The sequence below is a fragment of the Thrips palmi genome, unplaced genomic scaffold (genome assembly GCF_012932325.1).
Source record: "Thrips palmi isolate BJ-2018 unplaced genomic scaffold, TpBJ-2018v1 HiC_scaffold_16, whole genome shotgun sequence".
NCBI lineage: Eukaryota > Metazoa > Arthropoda > Insecta > Thysanoptera > Thripidae > Thrips > Thrips palmi.
Window position 1 is genome coordinate 7,148,948 of NW_023144625.1, and position 27,201 is coordinate 7,176,148.

A 27,201-nucleotide genomic window follows, 5' to 3' on the forward strand; every position below is an offset into this window, starting at 1 on the left:
GAGAGATGCGCGGCCGGGGTAGGGCAGTGTGCCCCGTCCGCCCCGCCCCGCCCCGCCCCGCCCCGCCCCGCCCCGCTTCGCCCCGCCTGTCGCCCCGAGCCCCCAGAGCTAGGGCCCGGCCCAACCAGCCAGCCAGGCCGGCCGAGCCGAGTCGAGTCCACAGAGCCCCCCGCTGAGGGCGCGCCGCGACGCCCCGCCCCGAAGCCGCCTCGCTACGCCAGCAACGCCAGCTACGCTGCAGGGCCCACGTCGCCGCCGAAGCGCCAGCCGAACCCCGCCGCGCCGCGCCGCCAGGCCGCCAGTCCGCGACGCGCCGTGCCGAGACGCCAGCGCCGCGACGACGACGCCGACGTGCCGACGACGACGTGCCGACCCCGCGGCGCGGAGCCCCTTGCGCACCGCGAGGACCGCGAGGACCGCGACGACGCCCTGGTGGACGTGAAAGTGCTAGTGACAGTGTGGGATGTGAGCGTGAACCTCGCGCGCCACTGAAAGACTGACGGACAGCAGAGCGACAACCGGGCAGCGAGGCAGCCATGGCGGACCAGCTGACGGAGGAGCAGATCGCCGAGTTCAAGGAGGCCTTCACGCTCTTCGACAAGGACGGCTCCGGTTCCATCACCACCAAGGAGTTAGGCACCGTGATGCGGTCGCTCGGCCAGAACCCCACCGAGGCCGAGCTGCAGGACATGATCAACGAGGTGGACGCGGACGGCAGCGGTAAGCGTGCGCGCCGCCCTGGAGGTGTCGGGGCTCCCCAAAGCAAAGGGTGACCGGGTGGCCATGAATAAGACAGTAGGCCCATGGGATATTCAGCTAGGACCCAGTCAACCACCTCGCCGTTCGAGCGGCCGTCGCGCCGTGCGCCGTCGCGGACTCACGGCCACGCCGGGTTATCAAGCCGCCGTGTTTCTTCTGCCCCGACGGCTGTCCATGTCTCCGTCCGACCTCCGCCGCGCCACTGTGACCCTAGTCCTCGCCCTAGTCTCAGGCCGCCTCGACTGTCCAAAGTCTCCAGGGTACGCGACCTACGCACGCACACACACGCTCACGCACACACCGTCCTGGGGGACCGGACGTCGCGTCCCCCCCCCCCTCCCCCACCACAGGTCAGCGCCGCGCCGCCGCGCCCTTCGCCAGGTAGAGGTGATGTCATAGAAATAATGGAGGGGAGAAGGAAATTAATCCTGCGGGGCCGCCGTGCCGTGGCGTGCCGTGCCCCGCCCAGCCAGCTGGATCAGGCCTGTTTTCGCCGGCGAGGCACGGCGCGGCGCGGCGCGGCTTCAATTAAGGACGGCGTCTGCGGTCGCCACCGTCCATCCAGCGCGTATGTGGCGGTGCTGCGGTGCCGGCACTGCAAGGGGTGGGGGTGGGATCGACGGCACGACGTGACTTGACGCCTTGGAGACTGCTCCGACTGCAGACGGATTCGGAGAGTCGTTTTCGTCGTCTCCATCGCACCCACAGGGGACGCCTATGAGTGCGAGAGAAACAGAGCGACGAACGCGGCTCTCGGAATCTGTCTACTGTGCCGGCCTTAAGCAGACGCCGCTCCTGTTTTTGCGATCGTGGACTGTCCTGCCCCCAGGACCCTGGGCGAGGCCAAGGCGCGGCCAAGGCGCGGCGACACATGGCCCGCAGCTGTCGACGCCGAGCTGCGCCCCTGCGCCCCGGACGACGGGGAGTGGGAAAGGGAGGCATTGTCGTCGCGGTCCATGAGCAGACTGATTCCGAGACGCGTTGTCGTCGCTCTGCCTCTCTCGCACTCATGGGGCGTCCCGTATGGGCCCTGCGCACTGCGCACGCAGGGCGACGAAAACGACTCTCGGAATCAGTCTGCAGGGACCACCGCGGAGGCGAGGCACATGTTTGTACACCGGCGCCGTGGCCGAGGCATCCGGCACCGGGGGTTCCATCGAAAGCTGGCGTGGCTGGCGGGGCTGGCGGGGCTGGCGGGGCTGGCGGGGCTGGCGGGGCTGGCGGGGCTGGCGGGGCTGGCGGGGCTGGCGGGGCTGGCGGGGCTGGCGGGGCTGGCGGGGCTGGCGGGGCTGGCGGGGCTGGCGGGGCTGGCGGGGCTGGCGGGGCTGGCGGGGCTGGCGGGGCTGGCGGGGCTGGCGGGGCTGGCGGGGCTGGCGTGGGCTGGCGGGGCTGGCGGGGCTGGCGGGGCTGGCGGGGCTGGCGGGGCTGGCGGGGCTGGCGGGGCTGGCGGGGCTGGCGGGGCTGGCGGGGCTGGCGGGGCTGGCGGGGCTGGCGGGGCTGGCGGGGCTGGCGGGGCTGGCGGGGCTGGCGGGGCTGGCGGGGCTGGCGGGGCTGGCGGGCTGGCGGGGCTGGCGGGGCTGGCGGGGCTGGCGGGGCTGGCGGGGCTGGCGGGGCTGGCGGGGCTGGCGGGGCTGGCGGGGCTGGCGGGGCTGGCGGGGCTGGCGGGGCTGGCGGGGCTGGCGGGGCTGGCGGGGCTGGCGGTGGCTGGCGGGGCTGGCGGGGCTGGCGGGGCTGGCGGGGCTGGCGGGGCTGGCGGGGCTGGCGGGGCTGGCGGGGCTGGCGGGGCTGGCGGGGCTGGCGGGGCTGGCGGGGCTGGCGGGGCTGGCGGGGCTGGCGGGGCTGGCGGGGCTGGCGGGGCTGGCGGGGCTGGCGGGGCTGGCGGGGCTGGCGGGGCTGGCGGGGCTGGCGGGGCTGGCGGGGCTGGCGGGGCTGGCGGGGCTGGCGGCTGGCGGGCTGGCGGGGCTGGCGGGCTGGCGGGGCAGGCGGGGCTGGCGGGGCTGGCGGGGCTGGCGGGGCAGGCGGGGCTGGCGGGGCTGGCGGGGCTGGCGGGGCAGGCGGGGCTGGCGGGGCAGGGTGCGATCGGTGAGCCGCGTAAACAAACACAACAACAGCGGGGTGGCGTGGCCGCGGGCACTGAGCAGTACGAGAGTAGGAGGCCAATAAGACCGCAAGGACCCGCAAGGGCCGTCCGCACTCCGCACTCGGACTTGGAGCATGACGGGGTGATGCTCGCGTGCCCCGCGTCGTCACGCGTCGTCTTCCATGGAAGCGGGAGAGCCACGGCCGCGATGATACACCGCTTTCAGAGTGGCGCGGGGCTGCCGGGCCGGGAGGCTGTTGGGCCCCTGGGCCTGGCCCCTGGGCCGTCGCCAAGCGGTGCGCGCTTCACAATCATCATGTGACTCACGCGGAGCCGCTGGCACGCCCCTGGTACGCCACTGGTTCGCCACTGGTTCGCCCCTGGTACGCCACTGGTACGCCACTGGTACGCCACTGGTACGCCACTGGTACGCCACTGGTTCGCCACTGGTTCGCCCCTGGTACGCCACTGGTACGCCACTGGTACGCCACTGGTACGCCACTGGTTCGCCACTGGTACGCCACTAGCACGCCACTGGCACACCACTAGTACGCCCCCTGTACGCCCCCGGTACGCCCCTGGCACGCCCCTGGCACGCCACTGGTACGCCGGTACGCCCCCGGGACGCCCCTGGCTTGCCACTGGTGCGCCACTGGTACGCCACTGGCGCCCCTGGCACGCCCATGGTGCCATGGTACGCACCTGGTCGCACCTTGTACACCCGTGGCTGAGCCGGTGGCCTGCCGCGCCCCGAAGAAACACGACACGTCGAAGACCGCGGTCCTGGCGAGTGATTCAGAAGATCGCTTTGTCGCTCTGTCTCTCTAGCACCCTTACGGAGTGCCCCATGAGTGCGAGAGAGACAGAGCGACGAAACGACTCTTCGGAATCGCTCAGCTGGCGAATAACCGAGGGCCGGTTTCGACTTTCGTGCACCCGAGTCTTTGAGAAAGACAAGGAGAGACGAAGTGGCGGCCGGGGCGGCGGCGTCGCGGGGTTGCGCCACTCGGTGCTCAGCCAGCCGCAGGCAGCCACAGGCAGCCACAGGCCGTGCACGAGGGCGAGGGTCTTGTGCATCCCCGCGCGGCGCCAGCGGCGCCTCGCACACATTGTCGCAAAGCGGGCCGCGGTGCTCGCCGGCCCCGTCATGCCGCTGCTCCCCGTCCTCTGCTTGCCAAGTCCGCGCCCCACACTGGCCGCCCCCGCCAAGGGTGCTGTTGTTGTGCGCGCTGGCGGGGCAATTCTCGGGCAATTCTGGCGGTTCTTTGCCCCCCTCCCCCGCATGCCCTGCCTGCCCGCGTTGTCCCCGCCACCAAGGCAGCCAAGGGAGCCAAGGGCGGTGCGCTGCCCATTTGCAGGGCGGCACAGCTCTCGTCGCTCTGTCTCTCTCGCACTCATGGGGCTTCCCGCAAGGGTGCGAGAGAGACAGCGAGAAAAGCAGTGCAGGGCGCGGCAGGGCGCGGCGCGCGGCGGAACGCCCTCGAGATTCGCGCGGGATTCCTGGGAGTCCCGCTGCCGTACCCGTTTTACGGCGTCGCCCCCTCAGGAATGCAGCAGCAGGCTCATTCCGCGGCTCTCTCGCACTCGAGGGGCGCGCCGTGGGGGTGCGACAGAGGCAGGGCGATGAAGTGCCGCGAAAGCAGCCTGCTGCACCGCGTTGTGGCGTTGTGCAAGGGCGGAGCACAAATGCAAGCACGCGGCCAAGCCGAATTTTTCGGGCCTTTTTCTGCCGCTGGCTGGCTTGGGGCTGCACCGGGCTGCACGTCAGTGGCGAGGACGTGGACAGCATCTACAGCACCCTGGTCTACTGCATTCCCCCATTTCCCTCCGAGAAAACTCCCTGATGTTGACTTTGTTGACTGCCCGCAGGCACCATCGACTTCCCCGAGTTCCTGACCATGATGGCCCACAAGATGAAGGACACGGACAGCGAGGAGGAGATCCGCGAGGCGTTCCGCGTCTTCGACAAGGACGGCAACGGCTTCATCTCCTCGACGGAGCTGCGCCACGTCATGACCAACCTGGGCGAGAAGCTGACGGACGAGGAGGTGGACGAGATGATCCGCGAGGCCGACATCGACGGCGACGGCCACATCAACTACGAGGAGTTCGTCACCATGATGACGTCCAAGTGACCGCGGCCGCGTCGGTGTGCCGATAGACTTCCCACGGCGGCGGCCCTCGGCGCCTCTCTGCTCCCGGGGGCGCCGGGCCCCCGCCCCTCCACCCCTCGGGGGCCTGTGTGGCACGGCGTGAGGCACGGCGTGAGGCAGGGCCCCGGGGGGCGCGGCCACGGCCCCACAGGGCAGGGCTCTGGGCCGAGTCCAGCATGGCCGAGTCCAGCGGCCGGCTGAACGATTCCCAGTGTTGGGACTTTCGGCTAAGTCGACTGACGGACGCGACTGAGCCGTCAGTCGGCGGCGCGCTCCAGTCAGTCGACTTGGCCAAAAGTCCGGGCTCTGGTGTCCAGCACCTTGAACCAGCCCCGTCCAGGCCGCGAGTACTACGGCTACGCGCGTGCCCCAAGTACAACGTCGCGAGTGTCTGTGTGAGTGTGTGTGACAGAGTGTCTGTGTGCGTGACGGTGCGCTGTGTGGAACTGTGTTTGTGATGTTATATTCTAGGGCTTCATCTGGCCAGTCTTGTCGACTGCCCTGTTCGCCAGTCTGGGCCATCCTGATGCAGCGACTGACAGATCCGGGCTCGGGCGTACAGGGTCTACTGTAAAAGAAAGTGTGTGTAACCGCACCTCTCACTTCTGTCCGTGCCTTTCTGGCTAAAGCGGATTGGGAAATAGTTTCTTCTTCTCGATAACAAACCGTGCTTCTCTTCTTCTGTACTTCAAAGTCCCCGTCGCCTGCGATAGTCACTACTCTTGGCTTGTGCTTGTTTTGAAACGAGCTTGGTGACGTTTTCCGCCGCCTCCCCGGACTAACACGGGGCTAACACGGAATGGCATACGATCATGTGTGGTCTAGCCCTTAATGGTAATGGTAACACGGGGCTGGCGGGCCCGCCCGCCGCGCTCCGCTGTGCAGCGGGTTTGCCTAGCCCCGGTTCCACAGGGGCCAAGGGCGGCGCCGGGCAGCGCGCAGCAGAGTGACCCCGAGAGTCATTTTCGTCCCTCTGTCTCTCTTGCAGTGCACGGGACGCCCCATGAGTGCGAGAGAGACAGAGGGACGATGACGACTCTCGGAATCAGTCTGCAGGGGCCAACCAGGATCTAGACCTCTAGACCTCTAGGCCCCTGGGCTCTAGGTCTCAAGGCTCTAGGCCTCTCGGTTCTAGGCCCCTCGGTTCTAGGCCTCTAGGCTGTAGGCCCCTGGGCTCTAGGTCTCAAGGCTCTAGGCCTCTCGGTTCTAGGCCTCTCGGTTCTAGGCCCCTCGGTTCTAGGCCTCTAGGCTGTAGGCCCCTGGGCTCTAGGTCTCAAGGCTCTAGGCCTCTCGGTTCTAGGCCTCTCGGTTCTAGGCCCCTCGGTTCTAGGCCTCTAGGCTGTAGGCCCCTGGGCTCTAGGTCTCAAGGCTCTAGGCCTCTAGGTTCTAGGCCTCTCGGTTCTAGGCCTCTAGGCTCTAGGCCTCTGAGTCTCTAGGCCTGTGCCTGCATGGCCCTGCGCCCAAAGGCGCGTCACCTGACTCTCACTCTCTCAGGAACGGACGCCGTGCCGCACGGCTAGCTTCACAGACCTTCTATCCTATTTCTTGAAAAAATGTGACTGATGATGTACGCTAGGTACGTTTCTCTGATGTGACTCTGTTCTTCGATATTTTGTAAGGAATTTTTGTTAAGACCCGCGCGCACTGCGTGTGTGTGCGCGTGCCTGCGTGCGTGCTGGAATGTTTTCTATTATTTGGTGCCGGTGTTTTCTTTGTCACGTGTCGATGAGTACTAGAAGCTGGAACGACTGTTCGAGTCTGCTTCATCGGGCGTTGCCATCCAAGCGTTCGTCCACGTATTACGTACCGTCTCTGCCTCTCTCACACTCATCGGCAAAGAGAGACAAGGACAGAGACATGAAATTGCCTTGCGTGGACGTCCCAGCCGCCCAGCGGTTGGCGCAACCACAAAATGTGATCCTGCAGGACTCGACAGTCAAGGAGTGGAAACCAGGGCAGTGCTCCCCAAACTCATAATTCCATGTGCTTTTAACATGTAGTCATTGCTGGAGAGCAGGTTCAAGTCTTTTATTTTCTTCTTGCTCTCTGTGGTTCAATAACGACCTCTGAATAGAAATGTTCTTGAATGTAATTTTGTAATATATCTTTCTCAGAAAAAGAAGCGTCCTTTGTTTTCGTTGTTTCATTTATTTGGTGTTCCCGGTGTGCCTGTTTCCCCGGGCGCCGCGTCGCCGCGTCGCCGCCGGTACTGAGCGTCCCCGTTGTTCCCGGCCAAAGCTCTCATTAGGCCAAAGCTTTGGCCGCGTTTATAAATAAAAGTTTACAGGCAGTGCGAGGGGCGGGCGAGCGCGCGGCGCCCGGCCCGGTCCGCCCTCCACCCCAGTCACCACAACTGCAGCCTTCGACATCGCACTCGCCCTAACCCCGGCACGGGGATTCACACCACTTTTCAACCGCACAGTGAGCTGCAGACTGATTCCGAGAGTCGTTTTCGTCGCTCTGTCTCTCTCGCACTCATGGGGCGTGCCGTGTAGGTGCGAGGACAGAGCGACGAAAACGACTCTCGGAATCAGTGTGCTGCGCGCAGTAGTACCCAGCACATCCCTGGGCCCGGCCGCCGGCGCGGCCCTCCTCGACGCGACTCGGAGTCTCTAGCGGCGTCTAAGCGAGGAGATTGCAGCAGTGCCGGCAGTGCATCCACCCGCCGTGCGGCCCAGAGGGGCGCCCAGAGGGGCCCAGCTGCCTGCTTCCGACCGGGGGATGCTGTCGGCCCCTCTCCCACCCATGCGGGACGCATGCGGGACGCCCCGTGAGTGCGAGAGAGAGGCCTCCCGCTCGGAATGAGTGAGCAGTGTTTCCCCGCCGGCCGGGGCCGGGCCGGGGCCGGCACCGCCTCAAGACGCGAGGGGTAGCACTCGAGAGGGAGGGACTGCTTGCCCGGCTTGCCCACACTCTCTAGATTTAGCCAGCTATTCCTGACCGTCCACCACGTCGCCGCGGCAGGGCGTGGCGTGGCAGGGCGTGGCACGGCAGGTCGGGGTGGACGCGGTGCGCGGTGGCACTCCTCCACCGCCCCGGTGCCGGCCGCCGGCAGCCCAAGCGGCAGCCGGCCCGGTCAACCCAGTTTTACGACTCTGTCCCGTCGCTCCCTCAATAAAAAAAATAATTGAGAAAAAAACAGCACACGTTTGCAGTTTGTGCTTTTAATTCTTATTAATGAACAGTAAGCAAGTACATGTGTCACAACACCGTCTCTAGTGCGATTTCCATGTACATTTCATTACAAAAATGATATCAAAGATTTTATCAAGCCTATGGCAAAAGTAGTAGCAGTAACAAAATATATTCATACATCATACATCAATATAAAACATTATAATTATTTTCAGAATACTGTCAACAACCCAGATTTGCTCAGTTTTAGAATTAACTGTAGAGAAATGGTTACTATTTTTAAAAGCCCAAAACTGACAAAAATGCATACAGGCTTGGGGAAGATTCATTTTGTAGGGGTGTGTACCAATTTGACTAGTGGTATCACATCATGCAGCTCCTTTCATATTTCAAAAGTAGTTTGAGCTTCAAACAAAACCAAAAATAGAAAACATATCTATAAAAATGCAGTAACATCTACTATATTTTTGGCACATTAGATGCCCAGTTATTAGAAAATTGACTACTGAAATCTGATATGATGGTGTAACAATGTCTGGGCAAGCTCTGGTCTCTTACATATAAACCAATCAGTCTAAACATTTTACTGACTAGACATAAAAGAGTGGTATTATTACTACAATTAGCATTTTGATTTTAGATATTCATGCAGATCTACATATATTGCAACACCTGATAAACTACTATCCACTAGACCATAAACATCTGTAGGAGTATGTAACAGTTTCAGAATCAGACAGCAAAACATGGATGGGACAATGAGATTTGTCAAATATTTGCGGCACATAAATGAAATGCCCTCAAAAGTTGTATATCTTCAATTGGCTTACAAAGAGTGAATACATCTTGGAGGAGACATTTTCCCACACATGAAATAACAAGACACAACAAAAGAAAAATAAACTACCAAAACATTCTGAAAATAAAATAAATGACAACTCAAAATAGGAGGTCAAAAGCTAGCTTCACATCCAAATAACAAGATGGCAATCTTTATCACAAAATCTGTTTCTGAACCCTTTTCCAGCAGCACCAATAAGAGGTTCACAAATAACCAGTAGTTATCAGCATATAAGTCAACACAGAATAAAAGTAAAAGCTAGAGCCAATTTTGAGAGTGACACAGTGACACAGTGGCACGTGTAAAGGAAAATATTTACAAAAATATCCAATGGTTATGACAATTCAGGGCCATTGGGATTCCAAAAAGGGAGAAAGCTGGAATGCCGATAACTACAGTGGCTTTCCATAAACCAAAGAGGGATCTCAACAGGAATCAATAATCAATCCATTTCCAACAAACATGGTCAGGTACAAAGGCACAGTAAAAACTTGCTTCCCTATCAAGGGCTTCTCACAACTTCATTTCACTAAACTTGGAAGGGTGTTACCTAGAACTAGCAACACGACGTAGGTTGGATTTATTAAAGCCTGAGATGGAGCTGAGCAGTGCAGACCTCTCAGGGGCAACTGAGGGCGAAGGAAGTGTTGATGGAGGTGGTGGAGGAGGTGGTGCTGAGTCTGGGGACTGCACTGGGTTCTGAGGCAGAGCTGGTGCTGGAGTAGCTGGCTGACTATCACTTCGACCTGCAATCACAATGCGCAAGTGTTAAATTTTGTGTAAACAGTATAGAAATATTTCAGATGATTCAAATAAGACCGAGATTGGGGATTAAATTACTGTAAGGTGGCGTCACAGTCCCTGCAGAAGTAGCTGTGCTCGTACTGGCTGGGCTGTCTGAGCGTTCAGGAGATTTGCCATTCGTCATTTGTTGGTGTTGCTGCTGCTGTCTTTCTTTTTCCTTTTGTTTCTGTAGAGGAATAAAAAAACAAAGTCTGAATTAATAAAATATTCTTCCATTTAAATTGAACTGAGGTAGCTTTCAAAACTGGTGCCTTACCCATTTCTTATTTCTTCTTTTCCTTTCTTCTTCTGAACTGAGCATTTCTTGAACCCTAGCAAGGCGACGTTGGTGATGAACCTAAAGACAAAAATGATGGTGGATTAAATGGGATTAACGGCTCTTAGCTCAAAATTCATATCACATTTCTTACGATTTTTTGGTCATGTCTTAATCTTTCTTCAATTTTACATGTTATAATTTTTAAAGTTTCCTTCATTTGGCCTGACAACTTGAATAGTTGCCGAGTTTGGATATCCTCAGCATTCAGCCCTATGAAAAACTCATGTTGAAGTAGTTGCTGGGCAGTTGGCAGGGCCTCCCGCAGAGATCGTGGTGACAAAAGCCGCTCCAATAGGTCAGCTGGAATAATTGAACAAATAGGCTGATACCAAACTTAAAATAAAAGGGCGAGAAAATTTGAATAGAAAGATAATTCTTACCTAAAGTTGGTGGACATGAAGTTGGAAATGAGTCAACAGTTGATGTTTCCAAAGGACGGCCAAAGGCCATTTCATACAAAAGATGTCCATAGGAATACATATCAACAGATTGAATAGTGTCAATTCGACGATGTTGAATTACAAATGGTCTATAGAAGCTGGGTAGACCAAAAAGCCCACCCTCAATATCTAGCAGTAGGGCACGTCCATTGTCAATGCAAACATTACCAGCATGTAGTTGACCTAAAATAGTGAAAGTAAGATCAATAAGACAATTCATTCAATTGAATAAATAAGAACTGATATGATTTGAATCACGTATTTGTGTTTACCAAATGGGATATTTTTCTGGTGAAGCACGGCTAAGATTTGCAAAATTTGATGAGAGAAAGAGACTAGTTCCCTGCCACTGATAGGAAAAGTTTGTTTGGGACATCCATATTTTCGCAAAAATGGAGTCCGCAGCTTACTGCCACAAATCATGTCACGAAGAGACCCCTTCTCGATTATCCTTCTAACAACTAGGCAACCAATTTCATTACATCGGGAAAGCTCTATGTTAATTGCAAAGGGCGCCTGTAGAATAGCAAAGAAATAAATAAGACAATTTAATTTAAAATAAAACCAGGAGATGCCTATTTTGTTGCACAAACCTGAACAGTTGAGAGAACTGATAAAACAGATTGCAGCTGTGAAGTAGCAACATTCATGTCTGGACCATATTCAGTCCAACTAAGAAGAAGTTCTTGATCATCTTGATTTGGAATGTGTTTTTTAATGGCAAAGTAATGTTTTCTGATGCGCCACCCTAGCTCTGGAAGTGCCCGCAAAACTTCCCATGAAGGTTCACCCCTAAGAGCAAGCGACACAGAATGGAGAGCAGTTTCTAGAAAAAAAACACAACAACATAATATTAAAATCAATCTTTTCTCCGACACAAAATACAGCAACCTATGTCAAAATAATTAAGAGAATTAGATAAAATAATAACCTTGCAAAGAAGAAGAATAATTGTCTGGATCAAGAAAATGCCTGACAGGAAATGAAGCGGACAAAAATGGATTTGCCAAAATAAAATTTAAATATTTCTGAAAAGTAAACAGAAAATAAAAATTAGAAAATTCTGGAAGTGGTGATGTGACCGTATCCTTTTGGGAAAGGAACGATAAGGCATTAATTCTGCAAACATACCTGGAGTCCTAGTTGACGCTCCGCAACAAAAAGCGGCTCCATATTGCCAATAAGTCTTTTAGGAGGCAATGGTAAAGTTATTCCAGACAAAGAGAGAAGGCCATTTAGAGTTGCGAAGTCTCTGTAACGCTTTTTTATATGCCAGCATTTTTCTGGATGGGTCTCTCGCTGAATTCGAATGGCATATTCCTACAAGAAAGAAGAAGATTGATAAGAAGTATTTGGTTTGGGTCTCAACAGATAATAAAAGTGGAAACGGAATGGCAGAACAATTCATACAACATATTACAAATGTAAACAATGGTAGTGTGTTTTACTGTTTTAGTGGTACACAATGTAGAAACCAAGGTTTTTAATTTAAAGGGTTACAACGAGGTTCCTGCTGCTCAGTGGCAAACAGGATATATTTATCAAAAACTGTCATTTCTGAGCAAATTGAATGGGCCGTACTTACAGTGTGGCCCTGTATGTTCTGGGAGCTCTCGACTGTACATGTCAACACATCAGTATCGTCAAGCAGGCTTCGTAATTGAACTTTCTTTTCAAACACAGCCATAAGTCCAGAATGCTAAGTTAAAAGGAGCATAAGGTCATAAAGAAGGCAGTCGCGGGATGAAACTAATCATGACAGAAAATAACCTGCCACGGATAAGGGCACAAATACAATATCAACAAAATAAACCTTGAACATCACTGCCACCATCTTGTGCAGTGCCCCCCTCCCCTTCCCCTCCGCAGAACAACAAAAGAAACCTAGCAGACGACATGACAACCTAGGATGACAAAACTTGTCAAGGGTCGTATATTAAATATAGGTTGCTGTCTTCTTTTTCTTTCAGGATAATGAATTTATTGGATAAATTTTAAGACTCAGGTTGAATCAGGTCGTATTTCCAGTCTGAAATCGTCTTCATGAACAAAGAACAAGACTGCCCTTAATATTTCAGAGGTTGCCTACTCCCAGCTTTATTTACAGCCTTCCGAAAAACAAAAAGGGTTAACCTCTCCTTTTTCACTGTTTGTGTTTGTTTTCGTTCAGTTTCGACTTTTTGGCTGATTAATTAAGAACGTGTTTTTTAAATTTTAGTGAGATCTTAATCACGCTTAAAAATTGAGGCAGCTTCGCCCCATCAACGGATCGCACTTTTTCGGTGGGGACGTCCCAGGCTTTACTGAAAGGCTGTCTGTTGTCGATTGGTAGTTATTTTCGTTCGTGATCACATGTGAGCATCTGCGACGTGCAAGAAAAAGCAGCGGGGGAGGACGGGAAAAAAGTACAAAGGTTTTCGGCCGGTGTACTTAATGTCGCCCTGTTCCGAGGCGTGGAAAAGTGCAGCAAAGGGAAGAATGTCAAGGTCGCCGTAGGCAAGATCGACGCAACAGAAACCAGGAGAGTGAATCATGTCCATAAAGGACTGCGCATTTCGCTTGCTGCGAAATGGTCGGACTCTCCTGCGACATTTTTGGAGCAACCCAGCCTCCAAGGACGTCGTGGACGTTGTGGACGGGCGGATCGTGAGCTCCGCGTCCACCGCGTCCACCGCGTCCACCGTGCGGATTGTGCACGAGCACGCCCGCCGTCTGTTCCTTGACAATGTCCTCAAGAGGGTCTCGAACTCGACTGCCGCGGAGCTCAGGCGGCGCACGGCCAAGCGCCTGCTCTTCGGCAATGCAGCCCCCTTCCTCGCCTTCGTGGGTGTCAACCTGGCCTCCGGCACCAGCATCATCACCGAGGAGGACGAGTTGGAGGCGGCTTGCTGGGGGATAAGGGTGGGCACTGTCACCGTCTTGTCACCATCAATCTGTTTGAATGTTTGTCGCACTCACATTTGTTCATGGAATGTTTCTCTGCGTTGTTGACGTTGACAGGAGACAGTGTCCGCTATGGATTGGACGTTTATCAAAAAGGAAAGCGATATTCAGAACATTTGGGAACGATTGGACGAACCATTTTCTCTTGAAAATTTCGAATTTGGCAAGGCTATTGCCAAAGGCTGCAATGGTGTTGTGTATACGGCAAAATTAAAAGAAGGTAAAGGATACATTACTTTGGAATCAGTAACATTTTCATTGTTTTTGCTTTTAGTGTTTAGTTGATAAGCTTTAAACTTGCAGAGTCATCATCATTTGAAGATCTCAAACAAGAAAATGACACGTCCAATTTTCCCCTGGCAATAAAAATGATGTTCAATTATGATGCTGAATCAAACTCTATGTCGATTCTGCGTGCTATGCATAGGGAGACTGTCCCTGCTATGACCTACTCATCCAAAGAAGAGATAATGAGTTGGGAAGGAGGGTACGACCACTTTCATTTTAATCAAAATTCTCAGTTTGCTTGTTTAAGCCCCCTATTTTCAAGTTCACATGTTTTGTTTTTGTTTGAATGTAGCCTTCGTCAGCGCTGCAGAACCTTACCACCACATCCCAACATAGTCCGAGTCTACAATGCATTCACTGACAGCGTCCAGGCCTTGCCTGGTTCGTTGTCACTGTATCCAGATGCATTGCCAGCACGATTAAATCCAAATGGGTTTGGTCGGAACATGAGTCTTTTTCTCGTGATGAAAAGGTGATTTGATGAATTGGCTAATGAATCAAAAGTCCTCGTGCACTCACATGATCTGATCTTCCCAACTATGGTTGCCTTTCAATTTCAAGGTATGACACGAGCCTTAAGGACTACTTGGAAAAGTCTTCTCCAAACCCAAAAGTAGCTATTTTGTTGCTTACACAGTTATTGGAAGCTGTTACACACATGGTTCTAAATGGTGTTGCCCACAGGTAAACTATTGAATTTGAATTTTGGGGAGAGAAAAATAACGCAAAGTAGACCTTACATTATTGTGATCCCAACTTTTTTTGCTTTATTCTATGCAGAGATCTGAAGGCAGACAATATTTTACTTGACTTGGATGAGAGTGACGAGATGTGCCCGAATCTGTCTGTTACTGACTTTGGATGCTGTTTAGCTGACCGGGTACAAGGTCTTAGCCTACATTACACATCGCATGACACTGACAAGGGAGGAAATGCAGCTCTCATGGCTCCTGAGGTTTGCGATAATTTTATCTTAAACTTATATCCAGTTTAAATTTTGATAGACTTCTATTGATTCTGGCATTTGACTTTTCAGGTTGCTTGTGCTGAGCCTGGACCATTCAATTACATTAACTACAGCAAGGCAGATGTTTGGGCTGTGGGAACTCTGTCATATCAGCTGTTTGGAATGGACAACCCTTTTCACCGAATTGGCAACCAGACAGGCACTACTGCTAAAAATGGCAAAGGGGCCACATTTTTACTTTCTTCTTCATACAGCGAATGTGACCTGCCTCCTCTCCCTGGGGATGTTCCTCCAATTATTGTAAAGCTTGTTCAAGAAATGTTGGCTCGAAGTCCGTCAAAGGTAAGTTCCTTTTTTTAAAATTGATGACAACAAAATGCATTACTTAATTGGAAATAAAATTTACCTCTCGTCATAGAATGTTAGACAGGTAGAATTAGGGACAATTTTCTTGTGGGAGGCAGCATTAGCACTAGTTCGTGCACATGCAAGACTATACTATTATTCTTGAATTTTTTTTATTTATAGCGCATAAGTGCTGAACTTGCTGCTACCGTGTGCCAGCTTTATTTGTGGGCCCCAAGTTCTTGGATCCAAGGAGAAAGCACCAAGATTCCCTCAAGCTCTGAGGTAGGTTGAGAGCATTAGACATTTGTTTGTTTTGAAAACAAATTGTTGTCTGACTCTCTATTCTTATTTCAGATTCTACAGTGGCTGCTGTGCCTCACAACTAAAGTTCTTTGTGAGGGTCGAAGAATGATGTCAGCCAAGTTTATGCCTGATGATGTAAATCCATCGCATCATCTAGCATTAGATACTAACGTTGTACATGCTTCACCAGAGTATAATTTAGTTGAAAGTTTTCTGCGCCGTATCAAGTTGTCCGTTGTCAGAGATGCACTTCAGTGGATGACTGAGGCTTGAAGTCACATTTTTGTTGTAACCTTCGATTTTTGATCTATTTTTACTATAGGTACAGTAATTAAAACAAACATGAAAAAAACACACTTTGAAAAATGATTAATTATGTATAATTATTTGATTAGATAGGATTTATTTAATAACCTTTTCTTTAGTGTCTCCACTCAAGCATTTTAATAAGTATCTTCCCATCAAGTTGTGGTGTGGAGTTGTCTGGAGTGTGTTTACTCTTAGTAGAGGTCCAAAACATGGCTGTGAATGTAACTTATAGGGGATGAAACTTCAGTTTTTAGATTGTGCAAGATAACCACCTCTGTATGAGAGAGATGGAGCTATCCATTAATTATGATCAATGTCTTCAAATTAAAAAAGATATTAGAAAGCTTTTAGTTCATAACTTCCAAATTTGACACACACCAAACTTTATCACCAGTTGAGCAGGTCCAATTCCACTTAAGAAGAATTGCTATGAACCAAATAAAGTTAAGTGCTCCAAATATTTTGTTTGAGGGAGTTCCAGTTCATTTTCTCACCTCCTGTAAAGGGGGTTGAAGGGATAAATGGATGGAGAAAATAGGAAGCAAAATGAATATCCTGGGACAAAGTTACCAAATGTTACCTACTTAAAGATTTTAATACAGTTATGTATCAAACAAACTTGTACAATTAAATTAACAGCCAAAATTGAACATGCATGGATTATTTGAACGCTCCTCACACATTTGAATTTCAACTTTTGCACACACTTGCAAAACTGCAATCAATGGTGGGATAGTTACAAATGATGTTGAAAGCATATCCTGATAAGCCACCCTCATGATGTAGAGAGATACACTGTGGCCACCATCAATGCAGAGCATAGCCATTTTCTGATCACACAATGATAATGTTACATTACATAGCTGACCCAATAACCCTTCACAATTGTAACACCTAAGAGGCAAGAATCAAATTATGTTAAATGAATTTGAAAGCATCATAATGCAGATATGAACTTCCTGTGCTCCTTGTAATGTATGTAAGTAAAATATCGCTTAAAACCAGAAACTTTGAAGGTTTTGATTTATTGTGGGAAGACAACATACAACTGAATTTTCAGAATAAATTTGCATCCTTTTATTATCTGACTAGAGGAAATGCGAGAAAAAAATGGTTTAAACCACAACTTATGGCATCATTCCCACTACACTTACCTAAGATGAATTGTAAATATTGTCTCCCAACAATATGGAAGTTGGACAAGAACAAAACATTGTACCATTGACAACTGATCCCTTTATCCAATAACTAATGTTATTATACACAACAGTTTAAATATTACAGAGTAGGGATATTCACTCACTTTAACTTCTTAGGAGGAAAAAATTACATACATTTAAAGAAGTAAATCAAACATCCACGAACATATCACACATCCAATCAAATCACAGGCATTAACAAAATTAACTATACAACACACTCAATAGTTATTTCTTAAAATTCTTTAGAAAGGCAATGCATGCCAGTGGGTACTAGAAATAAAATATATATGTAATATTAATATTATTTATATTTACACACAATCACACAAAAAAAAAACCTTCGAGAGAAATATGAAAACTGAATTTCATTGCTTTTGTCTGATGATTTTTTTGGCTGTATGCAGCACTAACTGAAATGGAATACAACAGTTTAATAAAACAAAGCTCAAAAGGAACAATGGCAGGTAAGAGGTCTCTGTGCAGCCAGTCACTTAAAGGAAAGAGAAAGAAAACCACATATATTTTTTTTGTGTAAAAATGCCTTGGAATGTTACAGGGTTTATCAATATAATCAATGGGAGAAAGACAAGAATCAATTTAAGATGCATCACTCTATACTAACTTTGTAAGTAATTATTACTACTGCATGAAAAGTTACTGGCAAAAAAGAAGGTATTTGCTAAACCACAGACACATGCATGATTGCCTCCTTTCAATGAGGGAGAAACATCTCAGACAAAAAGTACATGGAACAAAACAAAAAAAAAAGATGTTTTCGTCTGATGCTTATTACATATTGGAGTAAGTGAAAACCTGAACTTGATTCCACTCTCATTTAAATACTGTCATAAATGATTCTACTTAAAAAAAAAAAAAAAAAAAAAAAGGATCCAAGGTACAGGGAAGGCTGATAAATTAGTGATAATACATCGATGACTTTAACTCTCTTCATGTAGAATCATACTAACGTTGCTCACCTTCCTATCATATGAAGAAAACGGCAACAAAATTGCCCTTCACCACGACACAGTAATCACAGAGGGGATGGGTTGATGAAAGAAGATATACAGATATAACTATTCAGTTTTGAGACCTTTCACAACATACTTAACAATATATGCAAAAGCAGCAAATCCTACAAAAACAAACAGATTGCTCATAGCACTGTGAAGTGCAGACTGGCCACCTGCACCCCCATGGTTGTTATCAATTAGGGTACTTGATCCGTCATTATTTTCTGATTCAGCTTCAACATTGCGTAGTTCAAGTTCAAGTTCTGCTCGTCTGGCCAATTCAGCTCGTACATTCTGAAAAAAATGTAAACAATAGCCTTTAAGACAAGGACAAAATTTTAAATGCTGTTATGTTAAAATTAAAATCTAAAATACATACATTGGCTAAATCTGGGAAAAGATCACAAAAAATGCTGTCATTGATATTGAATTCCAAACTACGGTGAGCTAATTGCTGCTTTTCAATTTCAGAAGTTTCAAGGCTACCCAATGTTGGTGTATTTTCCACCTTAAGAAAGAAAACAGAATAAGGATACAGTTTGGTACAACAGATACTTCAATGAGTCCAGAAAAATGAGGAACATTACCATAAAACTCAGCAGTCCAGTGAGGATCGTGGAAACACTCCAAGCAGGATTCCAGGTGTCGGGATGATAATCACTTATTGACAAGCAGAGACGAGTATTTGTCTTAAATCTACCAGGAGAAAAGGAAAATGCACAATTGTCAGCAACTGTGGTTTTAAGACCATGTCTGTCATAACATGTCACACTGACCTTCCACTGGGGGTAATCATGTATATACTAGGTGGTTTGAACGGAAACTCTCGAGGAAATACCAATTTGCCATGGTAGAGACCACCAACATAAGGTGTCCCTTCGGGTCCTAGTACTACATAATGCCTGTCAGATGAATTATAATAAGAAAATTAACAAAACCACTGTAGGATTTATAGAATTACAATTGTAAAACATTACAATGAGAGTACAAACTACCAATCATATTACCATTCGCAAATGTTACTGGGCAAGGGTTCTGCCACAATATATGGAACTGGATCTTTCTTCAGTCTAACATAGTCTTGTTGAAGCCGTGAAGTTGCAACAATGCTCTTTGACATGTCTGGATATTAATACTGAAATCAAAAGAAACAAAAAACAATAACATTCAACAACAGAAATTCAAAATTTGAAAATACGCAAAATTGGACATTTGACAGAATTAGCTCCTCCAATTGTAAAGATTCACTCGGAATTCAGGCTGTGGAAACGTAACCTTAACAACCAAGTGACACATCTGCAGAACGGACAGAATAATTATAAATTCTTTCATTCATTCCTTTGAGATCGAATTTGAACTAAATGGTAAATATAAGTGGTCTCAGAAGCAATATTGTATTCTAATAGCTTATGAGTATTAAAAACATTTGTGAGATAATCAACAGTTAGAATTGACAGGCCCTAGTGCCTTACAAGAGCCTTCCACTGTGCATGAGCATAGGGCGGACAGAGTCACTTTAACACGAAATTGTGAGTGACTGAAAGGATGATGGGCATGCAATGCAATATCTCTCAGGCATTCTTTCTTTTATTTTAATAAACGAGTTGACGAAAGGGCTAGGACGTGGAGACGGCCAAGATGGATTACTACAACTTTCTCCCGTACCCACGGACTGAGCAAAAATGTTTCAAGCCTTACGTGAATAGTCGCAGAAAGCCCAGTCTATTGTCCTAGCAGGACAAATACTTGAGAATTACAGCAGATCACATATGACAAATGTTTTGATTTGGTTACGATATCATTCGCCCTGACGTGACGTAAGAACATTTCGCTTCCAGGTGAGTGCACTGTTGTCTTGCAAATGCAATATTTTTGGATCATGACGGTCGAAGCGACGGAAATCAACTTAATCATAGGCCATTCCTCTCAGCTCCCAAAGAGGTTTAACGCGATTTGTATCAAAATATGAGTGAGTTCTTTCATTATCCGTTCATTTAAGATTTCTTGTGGTTGGTACCTTGCGTGGCACTGCCTTCTAGCAAAACACACTAAAAACAAACAACAACAAGTTCGAATCGAGGCAACAACAACAACATTCGACTCGGCTTGAGTGCATCAAGTGACTGAAATGCCTGCAATCCAGGGGAAGTGATGTAATTGTTCCTGCTTCTCCTGACAAGAGATAACAGCCATTTCTCCTGTGCATTCCTGTATTCCCTGCCCAGCTGCAGTCTGGCGCCGAGTACTCCTATGATTGTCATCGTGCCATTTATTGTGCGCAGAAGAGGTCGGTAGGAAGATATACCTTGGTGCAAAGTGCAACGAAAATCTCCTAAGATGACTTCAGCGGCATTTTTGCGGGGATCCAGCAATTTTGTGTGGATAACTACCAGTGTGTTGGGGAAAGGTGCAACAGGTGCTGTCTACCAAGGTGTTAACAAAAACAATGGGGAGCCAGTGGCTGTTAAAACATTTAACCAGGTTAGCCACCAGCGCAGTTCTGAGGTTCAGCTGCGAGAGTTTGAAGTTATTCAAAGAGTAAAACATGAGAATATTGTCAAACTTTTAGCCATTGAAGATGAACAAGATGGTCGTGGGAAAGTCATTGTCATGGAACTGTGTACGGGAGGGTCATTGTTTACAATTCTCGAAGATCCCGAAAATACGTACGGATTGCAAGAAGAGGAATTTCTTCTTGTCTTGAGCCATCTTACTGCTGGTATGAAGCATCTTCGGGACAACAATCTGGTTCACCGTGATCTAAAGCCTGGAAACATCATGAAATTTATTGCAGAAGATGGACGCACCATTTACAAATTGACAGATTTCGGTGCTGCAAGAGAATTACAGGAAGATCAGAAATTTGTTTCTCTGTATGGTACCGAAGAATATCTTCACCCAGATCTCTTTGAACGTGCTGTGCTCAAGAAGCCTGTTGGCACAGCGTTTGGTGCCACTGTAGATCTGTGGTCCATTGGAGTCACCCTCTACCATGTTGCCACAGGTAACTTGCCTTTCCGCCCATTTGGTGGTCGTCGTAACAAAGAGACCATGTTCTTCATCACGACAAAAAAAGCACCTGGAGTCATATCAGGCATTCAATTGAGAGATAATGGACCTATTGAGTGGAACAGTGACCTTCCAAGCAACTGTCGACTCAGTGCTGGTTTGAAGAGACTAGTCATTCCTCTTTTGTCTGGACTGATGGAGACAGATCACCATCGAGTGTGGACTTTCGATGGCTTCTTTTCTGAGGTCACTAACATTTTATCACGTAAATTGTTGCATATATTCTATCTGAACAGGGCTCAAACTGTAAGAGTGTATTTGCATCCAGAAGGAACATATCAGGAAGTCCAGAGTTTAATCATGAATCAAACTGATGTTGCTCCCAACAATCAGATTCTACTTCTAAAGGATCAGCCTCTTCTGGCTGTTGTGGACGAAAACACCCCTGGTCGTGGATATCCCAAGATTGATGAAGAATGTCCAATTATGCTTCTGAGTAAGGATAACAACAATGTGATTCAAATGCCAGAAAACCCTCTGCCGGATTTTCCCAGTTTTCCAAATTTGGTCTCAGTAGAAAATGATGCCAGCATAGCCAAAGTTTCTTGTAGTGTAGGACATGAGTGTAAGAGACGTATTGAAAAATTAGCTCAGACAAGCCGGTTAAATAGCCTTTGTGTTGAAGTCATGTCGGCAGTTGTGAGCAAAGATCTTGAAAGAGTGCTTGAACGCAGCGAAAAGCTTCAAGCATGTTCCTTATATGTACGAGACATAGTAAATGTAACTTCAAGATCTCACAATGCGATTCGTGAGCTTGATAGTGCTGTGGAAAATGATCAAATGGCAACAGCTACTGATTGGAAAACTGAACTGAATACACTCACTCAAGAACTCAGTGACAACCTAGCTCCAGCAATCAAGCTACTTCATGACCGTTATGTTACTGAGCGAACTCTCCTTCGAGGCTGGTCTGCTGTGTCAAGAGAAGCAGTTTGCCCATCAGAAGCACGCATGCCAAACATTGCTAGGACTCTGGTGGACCGTCTCAGAGAATCATGGCAGCATCTGCTCAGAGACAAAGCTACAAGAAGTCTAACTTACAATGATGAACAATTCCATGTTCTGGAGCGGATTAAGGTAGTAGATGCTGGAAGACAGCTTCGTCTACTACTAGACCAGAAAGCAAGCCCTCCACTAGTTCAACAAGCTGACAACATGGCTGACTGGTATAAAATGGCTCAAACTGTTTTTCTTCAAACTCAGATATTAGAAAAAGATGTCACACAGTATGAGCATCACTTGGAGCAATTTAAATGTAGAGTTGTTGAAGCAGATCGCTCTATACACGACAAGCTCCTAACTAGACAGCTCACTCAAAAGCTTCGAGGTGAAACAAGGAAAGAAAAACCGTCCAAGTATCCTTTCCGCAGTAAGGAAGAGTCAGTGAAATTTAACAATGCTATTGAACAAATGATTAACTTAAGAAAAGGACTGAATGATACAGTTGTTGAAAATAACCACCTGGTTAATCAACTTCAAGAAATCACTTCAAGCCTTCAGATACTAAGTCCTTAGGTAGACTGTTGTGGGTGGAAACTTAAATTTTGTGGAAATTCAGGGTTGTTTGTTACTAAGTTAAATGAGATTTATTGTTCTTCTTTTGTTTCTGAGGAAATATTATTATAAGCTCAAGGTGAGAAGCCTTTTTTTGTTGTTGAAAGAATGCCTCCAGAATGGTGGCTATGATTGTTCCTCAGGATACTTGGTTTTTCTCTAGTATTCATGCATCTGTGATTGTGGAGTGATAACAGTTTTGGTTGAGAGGTTTTCCTCTGCAGCAATGGGAATGCACACTTTGTCCAATATTAGATAAGTTTTGCTGTGACTCCTATACACAAAGGTCAATGTTCATTCCAGCTAATATTTCCCAGTTGATTGATCATGGTTTGTTCTTTTTCTTCTTTAGTTTCTGTTGCAAGAAGCTGATGTGGATTATATAATTATTATATCCAGCACTTGTATTGTCTGTTTCTGATCAGCATGATTTAGATGTCACTGAGGTGGACCCTCCAAAGTCAGTTAATCCTCTGCTTGTATTTGTAAGACTATTAGCATTATGTTGTATTTTGTATTTTCATTATATTATCACCTGTGGTACCTATTTCTTATTTGTGTTGCAAGTGTGAGAAGTTTTGTACAGTTGCATCAGCTCTTTACCAAGCTATGCTCCTATTTTACTTATCGTACATTATTGGCATCCTACAATCTATCAAATCCCGGTCCCATTGTGAAAAATAAACCATCAGAATTTAAAGAAAGTTGATATTGTTATCATTATGTATTTTGAAACTGTGCAGCTATAAAAAGTTGTTGAATAATTTTAAGTTTAATTTCTTCAAAATAAAAACTTTATTTCACAAACATATCTATTAGATTTTATATTAATCAACAACATAAATTATAGACATTCCTCTCACTTAATTTATACAAGAAAAATGCATTACAGTATCACCTTGGTACATACAGCTAGGTACATGCATATTACTGGACATTTCCAGGGCATCTGGAAACCAATTCAATTGCAATTGGTTAACTGCCATGAAACATTGACAGGACACACACAGAGACTTGCATTCACTGGAATGCCAATTAACTAGCTGAACCCTGTCTCAGAAATTTTTCAATTAATTTTAAATACATTGACTGTGTCCAAAAGTTATACCATTTACTGGACATCAAGATTCATAACACCTTGCTGAAGTAAAGCCATTCGCCTGTCATTTTGCTTCTTTTGACTATCTTTCTCTTGAACTTCAAAAAAATGTTTTAGGAGATTATCAAAGTTTATGCCTTTAGCTCCAGGTCTTGAGTCCACCTTCTCTTCAACTCCCCTGCAAACAAGAAAATATGCTAAAGATGACCTAGTCAGGTTCAGCCAAAAGTTCAGATGCACACATGCACAGATCCACCTTACCCTGATGTCAATCCATTTTGCAAGTGGAGGGATGGAATACAGTTGAGTCTGCGCTGCAGCATATGGAAAGCTTCAGTTTGGGGCAAGAGCATAAGCAAACCATACAGTGCTTGAACAAGGTGATGGTTGTGTGGAATTTCTAGAAGCTCTAGTCGAACAACTGTGGAATCAAGAAGGGCTTTTAAAATTCCCATTAATTTATACAGAAACAAAACCTGTTTCATTGGGGAAATGACTTACAAGTGAAAATGGGAGATTCCAAAAGTTGCACCAGTCTATCTATTTCGATGAGAAAGTCCACTGTAACTTCCAAACTTCCACTGTGAATGTTAAGGAATTGCTTTATAAATTTGTTTTCAATTGTGCAAGATGATATGAATAATGAAGGTTCAATTTGAAAGGATACAAGTTTCTAATCAAACGGCTGGCATGGGCATAGTTTTGGGTCAAAAGACAGAGAGAGACAGTTGCCACTGGATTGTGACACCACAGCTCATACAGTTGACAAAACAGTGTACAACTTTCCTGAAAGTAAATATAATTTTTTTAAAAATTTGGTGTTGAGAAAAAAATAAATAAAACAATAATATTTAAGCAGTTTGCTTGTAATCTTGACCTCAGTAGAAAGATCCTTTAATTTATTTCTGAGCTTGAAAAGCTCTGCAGCTGTTAAAAGTATAGTGTTAAGAATTTCAACCATTGTGGATGCAAATGTTACATTTTCCTCCTTTGAGAGAACTGTGGCCAGAGTTCTGTAGATGTCTTCAGCATCAAGAAGGACACATAGTTGCCTGAAAAATAAAACAATGAGTCATGGGAAACCAAGCATAATGTATGACATTTCCTTAATTTTAATTTACCTTATGATAAATGAGCCCCTATCTTCAAGTAAATGACTGTCTGTTGCAAAAAGTTTCAACAAGCTTACAATGAATTTAGAAAAATAAGGATTTTTTGAATTTGGACTTTTTGTAACTCCCGAGGCATCACCAGAACCGTCATCTGTGAAACAACAATAGTGGCATGTACTTCATACGCCTCAATGTAATACGAATGCAAACAATGTGCTGAGTGCAAGGAAGAGATACCTGGCAAAGGGTACGACATTATCTCAGCCAAAACTTCTAAGTCGTTTTGGACAACTTCATCAGAAGAATCTGACAATACTCTCAACATGACAAGGAATATTTCATCCATATGTACAATCATCTGCAATGAATCACAAACAGTTACAAATCATTTCAGTCTGTTTGGAGAAGGCTTACGTGGTTTTGTACAAACCCGATCAGGAATGTTGGTATGCAAATGATAAACCCATTGTAAAGCAGCAACTTTGGTGGGCACAGCAGTATGTACGAGATGTTTCAATAGTACATCTACGATGGACTCCACATTCAGAACACTCTCTTTGTTGTCTTCCTCAGCAGTGATTAGCCTGGTAAGACTAATGTTAACAGCTTTGGCTGTTTCTCTAGTATCTGAATATTTTTGTAAGGAAGATTTTGAAATTATAATAGGGAACTGTATGGGGAGGAAAAGTAAGTAAAAGTAAGTAAAGGGAAAACAAGCAGTCGTAAGGATACTTTTTCGAGAATCCGTATCATATGAAAGGCACGGGAGAATAGCTGTCAGAATACCAGATGCATAGGGTAACATGCTTCTACCAGACAATTGGACAAATTCTTTGATCCATGTTATTGCGGTGAGTTGAAGGAACTCATCTTGTGCTTGAGCATGTATAATTAAAATGTTTGTCATTGAAGAGAAATCAGCCCTACTGGGATCTTGCTTAATGCTTCTTAGGAATTCACCTAAAACTGTATCACATCTGCCAATAAAAGGTAAAGGGTTAAAAATACATCAAATACAAACCATCAATGTCTCTAATTTTCCTGATAAAAATTACTTACGTTTTCTTAATTTCCAATGAGGGTTCATCGAGCATTTTTAAAAGGCCATCTAAAATTTCTGGTAACAATACAATGAAATCCATATCGGGAACAGCATAAAGGACTGATACCCATGATATTATAAACTGCCTTGTAAAAGGATTTTTAGTATAAATTCGCTCTCTTAAGAGCTGTATGAACGCCATCATATCGAAGGAAGGATCCTCACTGACTATATCCTGAAACCAAGTGATTCATTCTTGCTACTCATTGTCAAAGGATAAGAATCAACTTTTACTTTAAGCAGAAATCACATACTTTCATTTGTCGGTCCAGGTGCTCTGAAGCATTTTTCACACTTTGGTCGGGATCTGCTGCCAGTTTGCTTAAGGCACTGAATATCTCAGCAAAATGTGGTAAAACCGCACCTCTAGCAATTTTGACAACATTGTACAGGCTTTCACATGCGTAATAACGCACTCTTAGATCTCCATCTGAGAAACAGGCAAGTATGGGCAGCACTAATTCTTCAGTGTATTGCCCAGTATCCTAAACAAAAAGGAAACAAAAATTGAATAAACATGATGCCTGGAACAGACGGAGTCGTGGTGGACATGAGCGTTAGAGCTTTACCTTCCCCAGAGCAATGGATGTCGCTGCTAAACCAATGAGTCCTCCTTTCCGAGTGTTGGGGTTTTGAGAACCAGCAAAATCTTGACCCAGCACTTTCATTAGTTGTCTTAATTCTTGGGTTTTGTTTCTTGTCACAAAGTCCTTCACCATCCTGAACAAGAACAGATTTTATTGAATTGGATTTACATGCTTGCAGTCATGACATGATAAAAACACGCAACCACAATTTCTAATACGATAGAACAGCCCTGAAAGCCGAAACTCAGTGAAAGAATAGGAAAGTGTACATTCTAGGATGAAAGGGGAGGAGGGCTGTCTGCAAAACGGGACTTGACTTACTTCTCAATCTCGAGAGCTGCGGCTTTTCGCTTGTCATAGATCTTGTCATTGAGGGCCCGGACACAGGCCGAGCTGAGAGGGGCATATTCTTTTTCTGACATTCTGTCTCAACAAACTTGTACTTTATTTAATCAACGGCTCGTTGCAGGTTAAGCGGACACTTGTTTCCATTCATCACTTGACACTCAATCCTGCCACAACACCGACGTCAAGTGTCGCTTTCTGCGAGAGACAATTCCCGATGGAGCAGTTTCATTTGGAATGACTTTGGGCAAGTTCTTTTTCAGAGAGGTCGACAATGCGTTTTCATTTTCGTTTTAGCTCAATTGCAGACAAGCGGATGCCTGGATTGCTCAAAACGAGAAAACTCAGGGAAGTTTTTTTCCTCGTCACGGCGCAGTGAGCGCGTTCCACGGCCCAAGAGAGCGCCCAACACGCCCCCCCGCCACCCCG

General features: G+C 47.3%; 6 protein-coding genes across 7 annotated transcripts; 3 read left to right on the forward strand and 3 right to left on the reverse strand.

Moving 5' to 3' along the window:
* Positions 1-341: 341 nt before the first annotated feature.
* LOC117643113 (calmodulin-like) lies at positions 342-7,125 on the forward strand. The gene is made up of 2 exons (XM_034381796.1): positions 342-720; positions 4,709-7,125. Exons 1-2 carry the CDS (start codon positions 537-539, stop codon positions 4,972-4,974), a joined length of 450 nt encoding a protein of 149 aa, XP_034237687.1. The 5' UTR covers positions 342-536; the 3' UTR covers positions 4,975-7,125.
* A 994-nt stretch (positions 7,126-8,119) lies between these two features.
* Positions 8,120-12,403, reverse strand: LOC117643110 (PX domain-containing protein kinase-like protein). The gene is made up of 10 exons (XM_034381793.1): positions 12,117-12,403; positions 11,663-11,851; positions 11,463-11,559; positions 11,125-11,357; positions 10,804-11,047; positions 10,472-10,714; positions 10,183-10,391; positions 10,029-10,109; positions 9,809-9,938; positions 8,120-9,714 (listed from the first exon to the last, which is right to left on the reverse strand). The coding sequence occupies exons 1-10, from the start codon at positions 12,216-12,218 to the stop codon at positions 9,515-9,517; spliced, it is 1,728 nt and encodes a 575-aa protein (XP_034237684.1). The 5' UTR covers positions 12,219-12,403; the 3' UTR covers positions 8,120-9,514.
* A 264-nt stretch (positions 12,404-12,667) lies between these two features.
* On the forward strand, positions 12,668-16,339 carry LOC117643109 (serine/threonine-protein kinase PINK1, mitochondrial). Its single transcript, XM_034381792.1, has 9 exons — positions 12,668-13,432; positions 13,532-13,694; positions 13,778-13,961; positions 14,055-14,234; positions 14,324-14,446; positions 14,543-14,717; positions 14,799-15,071; positions 15,258-15,359; positions 15,432-16,339. The coding sequence occupies exons 1-9, from the start codon at positions 13,064-13,066 to the stop codon at positions 15,651-15,653; spliced, it is 1,791 nt and encodes a 596-aa protein (XP_034237683.1). The 5' UTR covers positions 12,668-13,063; the 3' UTR covers positions 15,654-16,339.
* Positions 16,340-16,695: 356 nt separating this feature from the next.
* LOC117643112 (ubiquitin-conjugating enzyme E2 J2) lies at positions 16,696-19,867 on the reverse strand. Its single transcript, XM_034381795.1, has 6 exons — positions 19,603-19,867; positions 18,912-19,039; positions 18,681-18,806; positions 18,492-18,600; positions 18,284-18,412; positions 16,696-18,198 (listed from the first exon to the last, which is right to left on the reverse strand). Exons 2-6 carry the CDS (start codon positions 19,022-19,024, stop codon positions 17,968-17,970), a joined length of 708 nt encoding a protein of 235 aa, XP_034237686.1. The 5' UTR covers positions 19,025-19,039; positions 19,603-19,867; the 3' UTR covers positions 16,696-17,967.
* Positions 19,868-19,975: 108 nt separating this feature from the next.
* LOC117643106 (inhibitor of nuclear factor kappa-B kinase subunit epsilon) lies at positions 19,976-23,338 on the forward strand. Its single transcript, XM_034381787.1, has one exon. It carries the CDS (start codon positions 20,242-20,244, stop codon positions 22,486-22,488), a length of 2,247 nt encoding a protein of 748 aa, XP_034237678.1. The 5' UTR covers positions 19,976-20,241; the 3' UTR covers positions 22,489-23,338.
* Positions 23,333-27,113, reverse strand: LOC117643107 (protein VAC14 homolog). 2 transcript variants are annotated; one of them, XM_034381789.1, is made up of 13 exons: positions 26,749-27,110; positions 26,410-26,560; positions 26,095-26,325; positions 25,798-26,015; positions 25,471-25,715; positions 25,169-25,365; positions 24,976-25,096; positions 24,748-24,889; positions 24,504-24,678; positions 24,294-24,412; positions 24,128-24,207; positions 23,888-24,047; positions 23,333-23,804 (listed from the first exon to the last, which is right to left on the reverse strand). In XM_034381789.1, exons 1-13 carry the CDS (start codon positions 26,847-26,849, stop codon positions 23,639-23,641), a joined length of 2,106 nt encoding a protein of 701 aa, XP_034237680.1. In that variant the 5' UTR covers positions 26,850-27,110; the 3' UTR covers positions 23,333-23,638. The 2 variants fall into 2 exon arrangements, with proteins under 2 accessions (XP_034237680.1, XP_034237679.1); XM_034381788.1 differs by having other exon boundaries at positions 25,169-25,715; positions 26,749-27,113.
* Between the last annotated feature and the right edge of the window lie 88 nt (positions 27,114-27,201).